This window comes from Podarcis gaigeae, assembly GCF_964106915.1.
Source record: "Podarcis gaigeae genome assembly, chromosome: 6".
In the NCBI taxonomy this organism is placed as follows: domain Eukaryota; kingdom Metazoa; phylum Chordata; class Lepidosauria; order Squamata; family Lacertidae; genus Podarcis; species Podarcis gaigeae.
Window position 1 is genome coordinate 7442331 of NC_139682.1, and position 18878 is coordinate 7461208.

The 18878-nt window shown below is 43.8% G+C and overlaps 1 protein-coding gene across 6 annotated transcripts in view; it reads left to right on the forward strand.

Annotated features, from left to right (window-relative positions):
* MYT1 (myelin transcription factor 1) overlaps positions 1–18304 on the forward strand; it is a 171587-nt gene extending 153283 nt beyond the window's left edge. For all 6 annotated transcript variants that reach the window (XM_083744143.1, XM_083744142.1, XM_083744144.1 and 3 more), the window contains 4 exons: positions 2197–2288; positions 8128–8231; positions 9306–9449; positions 14479–18304. In XM_083744143.1, coding sequence (XP_083600269.1) covers positions 2197–2288; positions 8128–8231; positions 9306–9449; positions 14479–14619 — 481 coding nt within the window. In that variant the 3' untranslated portion in view covers positions 14620–18304. The remainder of the gene's footprint in view (positions 1–2196; positions 2289–8127; positions 8232–9305; positions 9450–14478) is intronic.
* The last annotated feature ends 574 nt before the right edge of the window (positions 18305–18878 follow it).

The window sequence follows — 18878 nt, forward strand, 5'->3', positions numbered from 1 at the left end:
CAGTGGCCTGGGAGAACTGTTGGGGCACGTGCCCCTGCACAAACTTTCCCTGGGACTGCTTAAGTCCTGTCTGCCTGAAGGGAAGGCAGATGTGAGGAAGCCCAGGCCAGGAAGCATTTAATCGCCAGCTCCTGAAGTTGGCCTGATAATGTTTTGTTTTGCTTTGTTTTAAATTTATTTATTCTAGTGTTTCAAACTGGTAGAACAGCGGTATATAATTGCAATAAATACATAATTAGTATAGCAAAAGCTATGGTTTTCCCAGTAGTGATGTATGGAAGTGAGAGCTGGACCATAAAGAAGGCTGATCGCCGAAGAATTGATGTTTTTGAATTATGGTGCTGGAGGAGACTCTTGAGAGTCCCATGGACTGCAAGAAGATCAAACCTATCCATTCTTAAGGAAATCAGCCCTGAGTGCTCACTGGAAGGACAGATCCTGAAGCTGAGGCTCCAATACCTTGGTCATCTCATGAGAAGAGAAGACTCCCTGAAAAAGACCCTGATGTTGGGAAAGATGGAGGGCACAAGGAGAAGTGGATGGCAGAGGACGAGATGGTTGGACAGTGTTCTCGAAGCTACCAACATGAGTTTGATCAAACTGTGGGAGGCAGTAGAAGACAGAAGTGCCTGGCGTGCTCTGGTCCAGGGGGTCACAAAGAGTCGGACACGACTAAACGACTAAACAACAACAACAACATAATTAGTAAATAAATAGCTGTTGGAAGCCTGGGGGTATCTCATGAAATGTTCTAATGAAGTCCTGAACAGTACAACAGGCTATCCGCAACTACAACTAATTTCAGGAGGAGGGTATCTTTGAATTTATGAGACATAAAATACGTGCTTTGATTAGAATCCGCATTTTATAGCTGAATCTTTTATGGGGCAACCTGCAAGGGAATTTCTCTCATATACAACTGTCAATTTATTTATTTATTTCACACTATTCAGCCAAGCTAATCCAAATGACTGAGTTCCTGGCGGACTTATAAAAACTTACTGCGTCAACTGGGGGTGGGGGCGGGGATGGAAAAATCGCTGGGAAATGGTTTTACAATGGGCATTAAATAGCTATATTCATTTTGTGACTTTTCCATTGAATGACAAGGAAGAAAAAAGAGAGAGAAATGGTTATTTCTTCCCCCAGAGAAGTAAAACACATTATTTTCATTTTGTTTTGAAATTTTATGCAAACATTTACTGTTAATGTAAACATTAACAACGGGAAAGGATGCCAGAGGTGGAGAAAGATTTCCTCACAAAAAATATTTTTTTAAAAAGTTCTCTATGCTTTCCCACATCAACAAATTTCTGCTTTAGGATCAGAACCAGTGATTTCAGCAGAGCTGTCTATGTTTGCTGTTGATTTTGCACCTGAGGTTTCTGCTTCTTGGGAATGTAGGAAACGACCTTAAACTGAGCCAGGGTGTTTGTCCACTTTGTCCACTGTTTAAATGCAGTGGCTCACATAGATTTCAAACAGAGTCCTTTTCCTAGTTGTTATGTACTGAAGTTCTCACCCTGGGCCAGCAGGGGGATATTGTAGATAGTTTTCACTCAGGTCCACATATGCAAATAAGGGATTGAAAGTGACGTTCAGTGATTGGATAGTTACAGAAAATGGTTACTGTTGCGTTCTAGTGGAGCTCTATATAAGCAGGCTGCCTGAACCCTTCGGTTCAGTTCTGTTCTGGCCTGTGAATAAACAAGAGCTGTTTGAAGAATCGCTGTGTCGTCTGATATGTTCACCCACGACTTAACACTAGTACTCTCTAAATTGCTCGCATAAGTAATCTGACCTAGTCAAGGATCATGTAACGAATATAACAAAGCTACATCTGACACAGCATCGTAAGACATAGGTGATCTTGTGGGTCAACACAACCGCTCAGATTTGCTTTCATGATTATGGCAAGTAGGGCAACTGGGAGCAACGCAAGTTAGGGCAATAGATATGAAGAAGGCTGCAATTCTTCGCACACTTACTTGGTGGTAAGTTTCCTTAAATAATACTTAATTCTGAATGCACAAGATTGCACAGTGACTGAACATATTTACAAAGAATGCTGAATTTCACCCCACAAGGGAGGCTTTTATGCTATTGCAAGTACGGTAATTTTAGCTCAGCCTTAATTACCTGGCTGCAATTAATCCTGGAGGTTCTAATAAAATCCACTTTTGTTTCTCATTTTAGCCTGTCGGGGTGTCCAAGAGCTACTTTTGCTGGGAAAAAGGGGAAAATCTCAGGGGATGAAATTCTCAACGCTAAATTCAAGACCAGTGATGGTAAGAGAACCAGATTTATCACTTGGCTAGTTTTGCACATTTGAAAATTTGATTTTGAAAAAATTAACATAACCTTACAGATTGTGTGTGTCCACACCATTAGCATTTCCACTGGACCGAGATGATCCATGCCAATTGAATTAGTACTTGCTAACTTACTTGCTAAGGATTTGCTCTGCTATTCAGGCAGCATGCTTCTTGCAATCTGGAAATCCCCAACAAGAGTAAATATCCATCTTGCTACCGATTGCATACTCTCCACTATTTGATTCTTGCACAATTTCCAAAAGCTAAAAATATGCCTCACCACTAAATTTGCTCTTAAAATGCCCCCAGTTTTTTCAGCCTGCAAGATCACATGTGATATCGTGACCAGAATGTTGTGGTTTCAATGTGAAGGATCTAGTTTAAATCATTTTGCAGTACAATGCTCACCATATGATAAAGCCAGTGTTGTAGAAAGTCCTTGATTCTCAGCTGTAACTCACTAGCCAAACTCTGTTCTTTCTGTTTCACCTCACCCTCCATTTTTAATATGATTGGGGGGGGGGCGCAACTTACCTTGCCATTAAATATTATAATTAATGAGATGATATGATTGTAAATTTTGCAAGGGCCATTAAAGGTCATTTCACCAACCCACTACCAATGCAGGAAACCCATTGCTATAGCATTTCCCAAAACTGACCTTCCAGTATCTGCTTAATAACCTCTAACTAAGGAGAACCACCACCTTCCAAGGTGATTATTTCTGTTAAAGGTGCATGGGTGGCGCTGTGGTCTAAACCACTGAGCTTCTTGGGTTTGCTGATCAGAAGGTCAGCAGATCAAATCTGCACAATGGTGGTGAGCTCCCATTGCTCTGCCCCAGCTCCTGCCAACCTAGCAGCTCAAAAGCATACCAGTGCAAGTAGATAAATAGGTACCACTGCGGCAGGAAGGTAAACGTCGTTTCTGTGTGCTCTGGCTTCCATCACGGTGTTCCGTTGCGCCAGATGTGGTTTAGTCATGCTGGCCACAAGACCCGGAAAGCTGTGAACAAACGCCAGCTCCCTCAGCCTGAAAAGCGAGATGAGCACCACACCCCATAGTCACCTTTGATTAGACTTAACTGTCCACGGGTCCTTGTTTAGCTGAAGTCCCCTTTCTTGTACAGTGGTACCTTGGTTATCAAACGGCTTAGTTGTTGAACAAATTGGCTCCCGAACGCCACAAACCCAGAAGTGAGTGTTCCAGTTTGCGAACGTTTTTTGGAAGCTGAATGTCTGACACAGCTTACGCAGCTTCCAATTGAGTGCAGGAAGTTCCTGCAGTCAATCAGAAGCCACACCTTGGTTTTTGAAACGTTCCAGAAGTCAAATGGACTCCCGGAACAGATTAATTTCGACAACCAAGGTGCTACTGTAATGTGAACACATTGGTTTAGGTCCTACCCTTTAGAGCAACAGCAAGGTACTCTCACCAGAAGTTGTTAGAATACAAGTTCCACCATCCCTACTCTGCATGGTCCTAGGACTACAGAAAACAAATTTATTTTTATGATCTGTATATTACCGTATTTTTCGCCCTACAGGACGCACTTTTTCCCCCTCCAAAAATGAAGGGGAAATGTGTGTGCGTCCTATGGGGCGAATGCAGGCTTTCGCTGAAGCCTGGAGAGCGAGAGGGGTCGGTGCGCACTGACCCCTCTCGCTCTCCAGGCTTCGCGGACATCTCCGCAAGCAGCGGGAGCACTTCCGCTGCTTGAGGACAGTTGCCTGCATGCCGAAGCCTGCGCGCGCTGAGATCAGCAAGTCCAGGCTTCGTGGACCTCTCCGCAAGCAGCGGGAGCCAGCGCTGGGCTCCCACGGCTTGCAGAGAGCTGCCTGTTTGGGGGCTGGGGTCCCTTTATTTCCCCCCCAAAAAACTAGGTGCGCCTTATGGGACGGTGCGTCCTATAGGGCGAAAAATACGGTAAGTGCTTAGAGCACTCCAATGGTGTTACATGAGGGCTAAGCATTATTATGTAGACAGTACATTTCAGAGCACAATTCAAAGTGTTGTGCTGACCTTTTAAGCCCTAAACGGCCTCGGTCCAGTATACCTGAAGGAACGTCTCCACTCCCATTGTTCAGCCCGGACACTGAGATCCAGCGCCGAGGGCCTTCTGGCGGTTTCCTCATTGTGAGAAGTGAGGTTACAGGGAACCAGACAGAGGGCCTTCTTGGTAGTGGCGCCCACCCTGTAGAACGCTCTCCCATCAGATGTGAAGGAAATAAGCAGCTATCTTATCTTTAAAAGACATCTGAAGGCAGCCCTGTTTAGGGAAGTTTTTAATATTTAATGCTGTATTGTTTTTTAACACTCGATTGGGAGCCGCCCAGAGTGGCTGGGGAGATTCAGCCAGATGGGCGGGGTATAAATAATAAATTGTTGTTGTTGTTGTTGTTAACAGTACACTGGAGTCCAAGGGTGGTATTCAGTGCTACTCAGAGTAACACTGAAGCTAGCAGAAATGATTACGTAATTTAGTTTCATTAATTTAAATGGATCTACTCTGTGTCCCCTTCATGGATCACTGCCTTGCCATGGCGAAGGGGCTTGAAGAACTCAGAGAAGCTATGAACTATGCCGAGCAGGGCACCCAAGATGAACAGGTCATAGTGGAGAGTTTTGACCAAACGTGATCCACCTGGAGGAGGAACCGGCAAGCCACTCCAGTATCCCTGCCAAGAAAACTCCATGGACAAAGACAACAGGCATATAAAAGATATGACGCTGGAAGATGAGCCCCTCAGGTCGGAAGGCGTCCAACATGCTACTGGGGAAGAGCGGAGGGCAAGTACAAGTAGATCCAGAGCTGATGAAGCGGCTGGGCCAAAGCCGAAAGGACGCTCAGTTGCGGATATGCCTGGAAGCGAAAGGAAAGTCCAATGCTGTAAAGAAAAATATTGCATAGGAACCTGGAATGTAAGAACCATGAACCTGGGTAAGTTGGAGGTGGTCAAAAATGAGATGGCAAGAATAAATATTGACATCCTGGGCATCAGTGAACTAAAATGGACGGGAATGGGTGAATTCAGTTCGGATGACCATCATATCTACTACTGTGGGCAAGAAACCCATAAAAGAAATGGAGTGGCCCTCATAGTCAACAAAAGAGTGGTGAAAGCTGTACTGGGATGCAATCTCAAAAATGATAGAATGATCTCGATACAAATCCAAGGCAGACCTTTTAACATCACAGTAATCCAAGTTTATGCACCAACTACTTGTGCTGAAGAAACTGAAATTGACCAATTCTATGAAGACTTACAAGACCTTATAGAAGTGACACCAAAGAAGGATGTTCTTCTCATTATAGGGGATTGGAATGCTAAAGTAGGGAGTCAAGAGATAAAAGGAACAACTGGCAAGTTTGGCCTTGGAGATCAAAACGAAGCAGGGCAAAGGCTAATAGAGTTCTGTCAAGAGAACAAGCTGGTCATCACAAACACGCTTTTCCAGCAACACAAGAGACGACTCTACACATGGACATCACCAGATGGGCAGCATCGAAATCAGATTGATTATATTCTCTGCAGCCAAAGATGGAGAAGCTCTATACAGTCAGCAAAAACAAGACCTGGAGCTGACTGTGGCTCAGATCATCAGCTTCTTATAGCAAAATTCAAGCTTAAACTGAAGAAAGTAGGAAAAACCACTGGGCCGGTAAGATACAATCTAAGTCAAATCCCTTATGAATACACAGTGGAAGTGAGGAACAGGTTTAAGGATTTAGATTTGGTGGACAGAATGCCTGAAGAACTATGGATGGAGGCTCGTAACATTATACAGGAGGCAGCAACGAAAACCATCCCAATGAAAAGGAAATGCAAGAAAGCAAAGTGGCTGTCCAATGAGGCCTTACAAATAGCGGGGGAGAGAAGGCAAGCAAAATGCGAGGGAGATGGTGAAAGATACAGGAAATTGAATGCAGATTTCCAAAGAATAGCAAGGAGAGACAAGAAGACCTTCTTAAACGAGCAATGCAAAGAAATAGAGGAAAGCAATAGAATGGGAAGAACCAGAGATCTGTTCAAGAAAATTGGAGATATGAAAGGAACATTTCGTACAAAGATTTCCACAATAAAGGACAAAAGTGGAAAGGACCTAACAGAAGCAGAAGACATCAAGAAGAGGTGGCAAGAATACACAGAGGAATTATACCAGAAAGAAATGGATGTCTCGTATACCCCAGGTAGTGTGGTTGCTGACCTTGAGCCAGACATCCTGGAAAGTGAAGTCAAATGGGCCTTAGAAAGCACTGCAAATAACAAGGCCAGTGGAAGTGATGGTATTCCAGCTGAACTATTTAAAATTTTAAAAGATGATGCTGTTAAGGTGCTACACTCAATATGCCAGCAAGTTTGGAAAACTCAGCAGTGGCCAGAAGATTGGAGAAGATCAGTCTACATCCCAATCCCAAAGAAGGGCAGTGCCAAAGAATGCTCCAACTACCGCACAATTGCACTCATTTCACACGCTAGCAAGGTTATGCTTAAAATTCTACAAGGAAGGCTCAAGCAGTATGTGGACCGAGAACTCCCAGAAGTGCAAGCTGGATTTAGAAGAGGCAGAGGAACCAGAGACCAAATTGCAAACATGCGCTGGATTATGGAGAAAGCTAGAGAGTTCCAGAAAGACATCTACTTCTGCTTCATTGATTATGCAAAAGCTTTTGACTGTGTCGACCACGGCAAACTATGGCAAGTTCTTAAAGAAATGGGAGTGCCAGATCACCTCATCTGTCTCCTGAGAAATCTCTATGTGGGACAAGAAGCTACAGTTAGAACTGGATATGGAACAACTGATTGGTTCAAAATTGGGAAAGGAGTACGACAAGGCTGTATTTTGTCTCCCTGCTTATTTAACTTATATGCAGAATTCATCATGCGAAAGGCTGGGCTGGATGAATCCCTAGCCGGAATTAAGATTGCCGGAAGAAATATCAACAACCTCAGATATGCAGATGACACAACCTTGATGGCAGAAAGTGAGGAGGAATTAAAGAACCTTTTAATGAGGGTGAAAGAGGAGAGCGCAAAATATGGCCTGAAGCTCAACATCAAAAAAACGAAGATCATGGCCACTGGTCCCATCACCTTCTGGCAAATAGAAGGGGAAGAAATGGAGGTAGTGAGAGATTTTACTTTCTTGGGCTCAATGATCACTGCAGATGGTGACAGCAGCCACGAAATTAAAAGACGCCTGCTTCTTGGGAGAAGGGCAATGACAGGCCTAGATAGCATCTTGAGAAGTAGAGACATCACCTTGCCAACAAAGGTTCGTATAGTTAAAGCTATGGTTTTCCCAGTAGTGATGTATGGAAGTGAGAGCTGGACCATAAAGAAGGCTGATCGCCGAAGAATTGATGCTTTTGAATTATGGTGCTGGAGGAGACTCTTGAGAGTCCCATGGACTGCAAGAAGATCAAACCTCTCCATACTGAAGGAAATCAACCCTGAGTGCTCACTGGAAGGACAGATTGTGAAGCTGAGGCTCCAGTACTTTGGCCACCTCATGAGAAGAGAAGACTCCCTGGAGAAGACCCTGATGTTGGGAAAGATGGAGGGCACAAGGAGAAGGGGACGGCAGAGGACGAGATGGTTGGATAGTGTTTTCGAGGTTACCAGCATGAGTTTGAGCAAACTGCGGGAGGCAGTGGAGGACAGAGGTGCCTGGCGTTCTCTGGTCCATGGGGTCACGAAGAGTCGGACACGACTAAACGACTAAACAACAACAACAACTCTGTGTAGGTTCTATCTGCATATATTAGAGCAGGAAATTGCCTGACCGCTTCTTTATTTCACCCTTGCAGTTCTAGAGAATGACGAAGAAATTAAGCAGTTAAACAAAGAGATTAGTGAGCTGAATGAATCCAACACTGAGATGGAAGCAGCCATGGTGAAGCTGCAGTCACAGGTAAGTGCACTTGTACTATTTGTTTATTTAAAATAGTCATATTACACCCGCTCTCCTTAAAATAGCACCACGGTGCTGTGCAATAAAACAATTTGGTACAGAACAACAATTTTAATATGCAACAAAAGCAATCTAATTTTTAAAAAACCACAATGTATCACTGTTACAGTAATGAGGAATTATTCAGCTGGTATCGGAAGCCAGGAAAAGCTTGAGTAAATAGATGTTACTATCAGCCAATGGAATTTCACCACAAGTTCTTTCCCTCTGTTGGTGGGAAGCTGAAGCAACAGGCTGGGGTCCACAATCGAGCAGGCTGTCTTCTGGGTTCCCACGAAATCCACCTCTGCAGGCTGCTGCGTAACTCACAGAGCCTCCTCCTAACCTAAGATCTTTGTGAACGGGGAGGTCCATGTGGAAAAAGGCATTGCGTTCAACAACCGAGATACCATAGTATATGAATGTACAGTGGCACCTCAGGTTACAGACGCTTCAAGTTACAGACGCTTCAGGTTACAGACTCCGCTAACCCAGAAATAGTACCTCGGGTTAAGAACTTTGCTTCAGGATGAGAACAGAAATTGCGCGGCGGCGGCATGGCGGTGGTGGGAGGCCCCATTAGCTAAAGTGGTACCTCAGGTTAAGAACAGTTTCAGGTTAAGAACTGACCCCCGGAACGAATTAAGTTCTTAATCCGAGGTACCACTGTATGCTAGTAATGACGCTCCACAGCAGCCTGGTCTCAATTGCTTTTATTACCCCACAATATTGCTGCATTGCGCATTCCTCTGCCTTTGCAAACACCAGTCAACAAAGCTGAGTGAAGGCTGGGAGACTGACAGTGTGATAATTTAATGTCCTGCATCTGGCATTACAAAAAGAGAGGAAGACCGAGAAGAAGGAAGAGGTTCAGACTTACTGTTTGCAGCAGCGGCAGCAGCCATGAACCTGTTTGTTCCACTTGTGGAGCAGGATATGACCCTAATAAATATAAGCCTTGTGGCGCTCACAGAATGTTGAAAGACAGTGACCATTTCTCTTCCCTAATCCATGTTTCCCTCCCACCTCCTACAGATCTCAAGCATGGAGAAGAACCTCAAGAACATTGAGGAGGAGAACAAGATTATAGAGGAGCAGAATGAAGCCCTCTTCCTTGAGCTCTCAGGGCTGAGCCAGACTCTTATCCAAAGTCTTGCCAATATCCGCCTTCCACACATGGTGAGAATCTCTCCCGTGCACCGAACCTTTGGTCGTGTGATAAAGTACCAGATTCTGAAAGCCTCCTTGCAAGGCGATTTGCGTATAATTAGGGAATGGCAGAAAAAGAGCTCCAGGCTATTAATTCTTTCCATTTTTCATAAAATTCATAAAATTCAGCAGGGGAAAAGGGCCCAAGCACCATTTATAGATAGAGTCCATGCCTAAAGGTAAAGGTAACGGTAAAGGGGCCCCGACCATTAGGTCCAGTCGTGGCTGACTCTGGGGTTGCGGCGCTCATCTGGCTTTATTGGCATGTCTAAGCCACTTCTGGTGAACCAGAGCAGCACACGCAAAAGCTGTTTACCTTCCCGCTGGAGTGGTACTTATTTATCTACTTGCACTTTGATGTGCTTTCGAACTGCTAGGTTGGCAGGAGCAGGGACCGAGCAACGGGAGCTCACCCCGTCGTGGGGATTCAAACCACCGACCTTCTGATTGGCAAGTCCTAGGCTCTGTGGTTTAACCCACAGTGCCACCCGCGTCCCATGCCTTAGTCCATGCCTAAGGTAGAGCAATTTAAATGCTTGAAAGCAAGGAAGTGCAAAACTAAGCAGTCCCAGGCAGCTTTACCTCTGCACTGCAATATGTGGGTATGAAACAAAAAGAAGGTCCAAGCCCAGTGAGCCCAGCACTCACATATATATTTTGCTTTCCACCACCCCCCAGCCCCCGCCCCCCGTGGTGGCAAAGTAAATTCACTTAATGGTATCAATTACTTTTATTCCCTCATGTTGCTCCACAGAATCAAGGCTACCATACCTGTCAGATCAGGCAGGGATTTCTTAGCTTCTATATTTGGTGGTTGAACTGTGCGCCTTCTGGCAGTTTGTCTACCTACAGCTCTCACCTGAAGCTCCAGTGGATTGAGTGGACAAGACCAAAAGTGGGTCCAATGGTCAAGAAGGCGGTTTCTGCACATGCTGTTGAGGGAAGTGAGGGGCAGATAGGGCTCGTCCACCTGGGAAGGGAGCCCATCTAGGAGAAGGAAAACTCTGATCCTAAACTGCTGCCATGCGGCTATACTATTGGCGCTGTGGTCTAAACCACTGAGCTTCTTGGGCTTGCCAATCATAAGGTCAGCGGTTCTAATCCCTTGCTCTGCCCCAGCTCCTGCCAACCTAGCAGTTCGAAAGCACACCTGTGCAAGTAGATAAATAGGTACTGCTGTGGCGGGAAGGTAAACAGCATTTCCGTGTGCTCTGGTTTCCATCACGGTGTTCCATTGCGCCAAAGGAGGTTTAGTCATGTTGGCCACATGACCCAGAAAGCTGTCTGCGGACAAATGCCGGTTGCCTTGGCCTGAAAGCGAGATGAGCGCCGCAACCCCATAGTCGCCTTTGACTGGACTTAACCGTCCTGGGGTCATTTACCCTTTTTACCCATTTTTTTTTTTTTACTCATTGGCGAGTAAGAGTTTGGGACCAAACCCCAAGAAAAAATCCTCCCCACTCATTGGCGTCACAACGGGGGTGGGGGGGCGGTTCGCCCCAGGTGCCATGTCTGGGGGGTGACAAGAAGGCACCCCGCAGGGGCTCACGGCCGCGTGAGCAGCCATCACGCCACCGCAGCCGCATGTGCAGGATCCTCTGTCGCCATTACAGTGGCAACAAACCGCTATGTACAGCACATGTGTGGCATCACACACATGCGCTGTATGTAACGCCGAACATGCGCTGTACATAGCAGTTTTCTGCCGGCGCCCCCAAGTGTCATACAGACAGTAGTGGGATCCCTCCATCGCCGCTACAGCCATGAATGGAGGATCTCAGCACCGTCCGTACAGCGCTAGAGCGGCGACGCCGGCACACCACTATGTACCGTGCATGTGCAGCGGCGCTACGTACAGTGCATGCGTCGTATGTAGCAATGCTGCACATGCACCCTACATAGCAATGCCCTGCCCCAGGTATCACAACGCCTTCATTCACCCCTGCGCCCACTGCCTTGCAGGACATCTTTGGGAGAAGAAAAAGCTACGGAGTGAGCCATACAGAAATCTTCTGGAGTGGAGTCTCTAAACAGATGGATGGCATCTTGTATGCCTCCTGGCAATTCCTGTAGCCAAGCTGGTGCCCAGTGTATTGCTCTGCTTTTCTTTGGACTGCATCAGTGAGGCTGAGTGGGGGGGGGGAGCTTATTGTTTGCGGAGCCAAGGCTTGCTCCACAAGGAGGTCACTTCGGTGCTGCTATCGCAGTGAGAACAATGTGAGAGGCAAGAGGCTTTGTGATGTCAAAGGTGTATTGTAAAAAGAAAGAGAGATGAAAGGATATTATTAACTGGCAATATAATATATTGAAAATGCGTAACAAATAGAAAATATGGATGATGGATGGAGGAGCTGGTGGAAGTTCAAAAATTGGAAATTTGAGAATATGGTTGTGTTGACTAATTTGTAAAAGAAAATTTAATAAAATTTTATTATTAAAAAAAAGAGAGAACAATGTGAGAGGCAGCAGCTACAAGTTTAACTTCACCCCCAGACGAAACAAAACAAAAAAAATCCTTCCAGTAGCATCTTAGAGACCAACGACGTTTGTTATTGGTATGAACTTTCATGTGCATGCAAACTTCTTCAGATACCCCAGAGACTCACTCTATTGTCTCTCAAGACAGACAGATGCCAGCACACACACATTTTAATAGGAGAACACATAGGTAACTTGGGAAGTCTAATAAAATGGGCTACCAGGTTTGCAGCTGCTCACCGTTGCCTGTTTAAGCTGCAAGATCACTGATCTAAAAAGTGTTAGGAAAAACTGAAATTTCACAGTTCAGCCCAAATGCTTTGTCTGGCACTTAATTTTTCAGAGGTGGCAGCACCCTCTGTATGTTTCTGAAAGCTACATTGTCCCTCCTCCTCTGCTGCCTCTTTCCCACTGATCTCATCCTTTTGTGCTTTTTTTGGTTGTCTCTCATTACATCTCATAGCCCAAGTAGGTAAGGAAATGACAAAACGAGCTCCATCAACAGTGCATGTTGCCTTTTTAATCTAAGACAGCATGAGTGGAGATAGGACAGGATTGGACTGCAACGACGGAAAGATCTTACAGCTCCCATTATAGCGCAGGGAGCTTCAGTTCTGCCCTGAACAGCTGTCAGCTGAACAATCACAACAATAAAAAGAGTATATTATATTTAACATAACAAGGTCTTAACAGTAACCAGCATGATGCCACTACTGGCTGTGGAATTTTATTTATTTATTTATTTATAATCTGCATTGAAGTCGGACAGCTGAAAGGAGATGCAATTTATCTGGATGTTCGGGTAGTTAATTGCATCGCGTGTGACACACTACCCTTGGTTAAAGCACATTAAATGTGACACAGGGGTTGGACAAACAAGAAAGCTGGCTAGAATGCTACAGCTTGATCCTTAATACGTTTTCACACAAGACAAGCCCCACTGAATTTAGGATTGAGGCTGGAGAAGCCCCTCATGTGTGTTTTTTGTATCGCGTATGAAAACGGGAGAGAATTTGGAAGAACAAAATGAAAGACAAGATCTCAGCTAATGCGGGTTTCGCTTTCACATTAGGGGTTTTATAGCAAAGCTGATTTAAACTTTGCTGTGAAATTGATGTTGGGCTCAGTGAATCAACAGGCCCAGCCCTCCGCTTGAGAATAGCCCTCATGTCTCTAGATTGTAAATCAGATATGACAGCCTTCCACCTTCTTGATTTGGGGGGGGGGGTGGTCAAATCTCTGTGAGACACAGTGTTCTAGATTTAGAAATCACGAAGGTACTCCCAAGCTCTCTTAAAAGTTCATAGAATCATAGAGTTGGAAGAGACCACAAGGGCCATCGAGTCCAACCCCCTGCCAAGCAGGAAACACCATCAGAGCACTCCTGACATGGTTGTCAAGCCTCTGCTTAAAGACCTCCAAAGAAGGAGACTCCACCACACTCCTTGGCAGCAAATTCCACTGTCGAACAGCTCTTACTGTCAGGAAGTTCTTCCTAATGTTTAGGTGGAATCTTCTTTCTTGTAGTTTGGATCCATTGCTCCGTGTCCGCTTCTCTGGAGCAGCAGAAAACAACCTTTCTCCCTCCTCTATGTGACATCCTTTTATATATTTGAACATGGCTATCATATCACCCCTTAACCTCCTCTTCTCCAGGCTAAACATGCCCAGCTCCCTTAGCCGTTCCTCATAAGGCATCGTTTCCAGGCCTTTGACCATTTTGGTTGCCCTCCTCTGGACACGTTCCAGTTTGTCAGTGTCCTTCTTGAACTGTGGTGCCCAGAACTGGACACAGTAAAGTTAAAGTTAACCTGCGTTAAGTGATTTGAAGGATGCACTTCTGCTTACGGTGAAGGCAGACCTAAGCGGTAATCCTGCACCTAGGAGTAATTAAGTTCTGTTGAATTATTCATTTTTAATTTGTTGATTAATTCATCTCCTTTGGAAGATCAGAATATTGTCCAACTGATGCTAAACAGGATTCCACACTGTATGCCAAAAAGGTCTGTGAGGTGGGCATAACAATGGACACTAATATGGGCCTTTTTAATGTCAAAATAAAAGAGAAGCACATTTAGTAGTGGTTATTTAGGAGTAATAGATAAGGGAGAAGCATTGTGGCCCAGCAGATAATGTGGATCTAGTCCATAGGTAGGCAAACTAAGGCCCAGGGGCCAGATCTGGCCCAATCACCTTCTAAATCCAGCCCACAGATGGTCCGGGAATCAGCATGTTTTTACATGAGTAGAATGTGTCCTTTTATTTAAAATGCATCTCTGGGTTATTTGTGGGGCATTCGAATTCATTCATATTTTTTCCAAAATATGATCTGCCCCCAACCCCCTACACCAAGGTCTGAGGGACAGTGGACCAGCTCATGGCTGAAAAGGTTTGCTGACCCCTGACTGAGCTGGGTCCAATATTAGAGCCTTTTCTCTCTGTGCTCTGCTTCTAAGTTTGATTCATATGTTTGCTTGCTTATTTACTCTTTTTATTCTCTCTCTCTCTCTCTTTTGAGCAGGAGCCAATCAGTGAGCAGAACTTTGATGCGTACGTCAACACCCTTACTGACATGTACACGAACCAGGAATGCTACCAGAATCCTGAGAACAAGGACCTGCTGGAAAGTATCAAACAGGCCATTAAAGGAATTCAGGTCTAATTACAGTGGGACAAAGAAGGAAAATAGGGGGGGAAATAAAAATTTTAGAAAAGAAGACGTTAAAAGTAACTGGAAGGACCTTCACTCTGCATATTCAGGTTTACAAGTTAGGAAACTTGTTGAATGAATGAATAAAAGGACCAAAACTTAACCAAGAGGCCATTCACAAGAAGCAGAACTGAACTCAAATGTTTTCGTTTACTCAGTGGCGTTCCTTTGGCAAACTGTGGGGCTTTGTTTTGTTTTTATTTTTCACCCCATACCGTGTGGTGGTGGGAGTCAAAGATGGTGTTGGGAGCAGATGGAGATCAACGGTCTTCACAAGCTGCTAGGCACCTCCACCATCAAAGAAAGTTCCATAATAGAATTAGTCCCAGGTTTAGAGCATTCAAAGAACAGGGCTTTTGTCTGCACCGCAACGAGCTCCACAACCCTGTATCGCTTATGGTCATGTTCCCAAGATAACACATGATTGATGTGGCATGTTGTAGTACATGAGACGCAGGAGCTGCAGGCGAGCCACCCATCTGAATCTGCTGGACATGAGAACTCTTACAAGTATTCTAGAGTAGCATTATTTTTTATTTTCTGAAAGAGCAGCTCTGGGTCTCCAGTAGAAAGCGCAATGGAAAAAAAAATACAAAAGGTTCTCAGGGAAGCTTTTTTTGGAGTTTGCAACTACAGTATTCCTTTGTCCGTATTAAAAAAATAAAAAAAGATAATAGCTATTAATGAACAGACCAATATTGGAACATTTCGTATGGAAGAATTCTAAATGTGTCATGGTCCAGTGTACATGAGTTTGGAAAAGTCCTTTTGCTGACCGTTCTGGTTCTGTTTGTTGTCGTGGTCATCGTTGCGTAGCTGCACAGCGCTGCAGACATCCATGCCGGAGACGTGTATAAGAAGCGATTAGGAACAAAAGGAAGTCTACAAGGAGTATTTACTCTTGGCTATGGACTTTGGCTCATAATACATGGCAATGTTTCTTGGTTCTGAGCTTTGTTTTCTACATTTTTTAAAAAGAGTAAGTTTAACAAAACAGAGTGATCACCATTCTACAGAAGGAACAGTTGGCTATAGATCTTCCAAAGAACCACTTTGTTTTGTTTTGTTATTACCCCTTTGGTACACATAGTCCGCTGTGCACTTAAAGAACTACAGTGAAGTGAATGTCTTTTGCAAAACAAATTTCTTCAGCACCTCATTCGTCCACATTATGTATTGCTGGATTTGTTTGAAGAGGGAAGAGTGGCGGGGGAAGATGCCAACATTGATTCCGTGTGTGAATTCTCAGATTCTCCCCTAAGTCAAGGAAATGAACTTTCTAAACTTCTCCATTAGCAGTTGGCCAAATGTAGGTCGCTGGTGCCATCTTAGTGCAGAGGGGTTATGGTGGAGAACGAAACATCACAAACTCCCCATATCTGTCTGCCCTGCACTGGTTGACTAGGGGACATTCCACATCTTGCCACCGGGTCTAATCCAAAATGCAGGAAAATATAGCTCTGAAGGGTCAGGAAGCATCTCTTATCTTCCCCCTTTTCTACTCTTGCCTCTTTCTACAGGTCCTCAGTTTGTGAACTGTGGTCCCGGCATATCCAAAAGCCGGAAAATGTGTTAGATTAAAAATTGAACACGATAAAAGTATTAACTATTCTGTGAGATGGCATATTCTGGTGCTGAAATCTCCCTCCTCTCGGCAATAATTTAGTTTCCGCAACTAAACCCCCCTGATAACTTCTAAATATATTTTCTAGCCAGCTTAAGAAGGCCTCGGTCAGGTCTTTCCCTGAAAACAAAAAGCAAAGAAGAAGAAGTCTGGGCTTCATTGAAGTGAATGACAAAGCTTGTTGATTCTGTGAGAAGGGCTGATATCAAAATAGCCTCCATGTGTACAGCTGCACACGTGTTTGTGTGTGCACGCCAGTTTTTTTCCTTCTGGTGTTGCCCCTTCCAACACCCCAAATACTGCTCCAGAGGGCCCCCCCAATCTTCAGGAGTGGCTTTTGGAGGAATGTGAGGGACTACAGTGGGAAGGGGGAAGGATAAATATTCACCCGTTCGTGGAATGCTACATGCCTTTTAGAGCATTTTCATAGGTGAGGTTTTGAGCCTCTTCTCTTTACTTGGTCATTGTTACAGTAGAAGCGAAAATGCAGGAGAGGCACTTGTAGTGCAAATGATTAGTCTGGCCAGTGTAGGTTTTTATATTCCGGCTACACGCCTGATAGAAACAAGAACCACTTTAAAGTCTCGGTATGAAAATGCCTTAAAAGCCTAGTCCTGCATATACTTAGGCTATAAACTAAAACCCTTTGAAGTCTACGAGAGAACTCCAATGGAGAAGGGGCGAAGCACCTATTGGTGGCTTTACTCATATGCTTAACTTACTCATCTGAGTAAATTCACTTGGGCGCTAGAGAGGATCACAGCATCGGGCCCTTTGACTTGGCTTAGTTATACAACCCATGGAAAGTGCAAAAAAAAAAACGAAAGAAGGAAAAAAATAAGTATTAAAAAAAGACAATGCTTTTAATATGTAAATAGAGTCCAATTTGATGGTGATTGCAGCTCATTTAGTATTTCAGAGTAGAGAACTTGCACTTCCTTTAAAGAAAAAGAAGGGTTGGGGGGAAAGTAGTTAGCTGAATTATTCTGTAAATTATTTAAGGGTGCATTCAAATGCACATCCTTTGAGTGGTGCAACAGCTGTGGAAGGGCACTCACTGTGTTTTGACTATATGTACAATCTTCTCCAGAGACTAGAGCTGTAGGGAAAAGCAGTTTCTACCAGTCTGCAGCAAAGGGCCAGATACGCATAGTGCTGACTGGCTTGTGCCTGTGACGTCAAGAACCCACCTCCTCAAAGCATTTTTCTCTAATCTTTTTAAAAAATAGAGTGTGTCCATCCTTCTGTTTAAAGCACTGATCAAATGGTAGATTGGACAAAACTGCAAGTGGTGCTTTAAAAACTAAACACTTTCAGAGTCAAGCAAACATCTGTAGCATGGGAAGTTAGAAAACAGATTCGCTGATAAATACTAGGCCTGACAAAAGCATTGGGAGTTGGGTTTACATAGCAGGAGGCAGGGAAACACAGTGAGTCATATTTCTGTATGTACCCTAATTTTGGGAAAATGTGTGTAATTTGTATTCGCAACACCTTATTTTATTTTATTTTTGACTATTTATTGAATCATTTTTAATTTATTAAATTTATACTTCTGTTGAAGCTGGACATCACATCATGAGAAAGGAAAGGAGGCAGGAAAAAAAATCCCTGAAAGAAATACAACTTTTTGATCAATAAAACAATAATATTTCCCTCTAAGAAGAAAAAAAAAAAAATCTAACTTTCGCGTGTAATTTTGATGCAACCAAGTTATTTTTATATATTTTTGTTATTTATTCTTTTAACAATGGGAATTTTTTTAAAGATATTTTATAACTGAAGCGCTTTTTTAAAAAAAGTTTTTTGTTTGATTTTATTTTGGGTGGGGACAAAATGCAGAAAGAGAGAGAGAGAGAGAGAGATTCCTTTTCTTTGTTTGTTTTTGTTATTCTTTTGTCTTCTCGACGATCCTATTGTTTCAGGCACTGATAACGGTTTAAAAAAAAAATTAAAACATGTAATTTATTATTTATTTAATATTTAAATTAAACATAAAAAAATTGATCTGTGCTCTTGTTGTATATTTATTTCGTCATGTTTGTGTGTCGGTTATGTGATGGCTGAGTAATTGTTTATGTGAAGGAATACTGTTCATATTTAAATAATAAAGAATCACATTGGAAAAAAAGGAACTGCAGGCTACATGTTCTTCTGTGAAAGAAAGAAAAAGAGAAAGCAAATTTAATACCGTTTCTCTGCTCAAGAAATACATTCCACAAATGAGACTTCACTGAATGGATTTCCAGGAGCTCTGCAGGATCAGATCAAAGGTCTAGCTAGTTCAGCAGCTGTTTCCTGGGAACTGTAGTCTGTTAAGGGTGCTATGAATTGTAGCTATGCAGTAAGTAAGCTATTGTTCCCAGGATTCGGGGGGGGGGGCTGGGGACACATACAGTCAAACCTTGGTTCTCGAACAGCTCCGTTTTCAAACATTTTGGCTCCCGAACGCAGAAAACCCGGAAATGCTCTGGTTTTCGAACATTTTTAGGAACCTGAATGCCTGATGCGGCTTCCGTTTTGTGTCTCCCTATATGAACTGAGGCTTCTGCTTTCAGTTTCCGAACGTTTCGGAAGTCCAATGGTC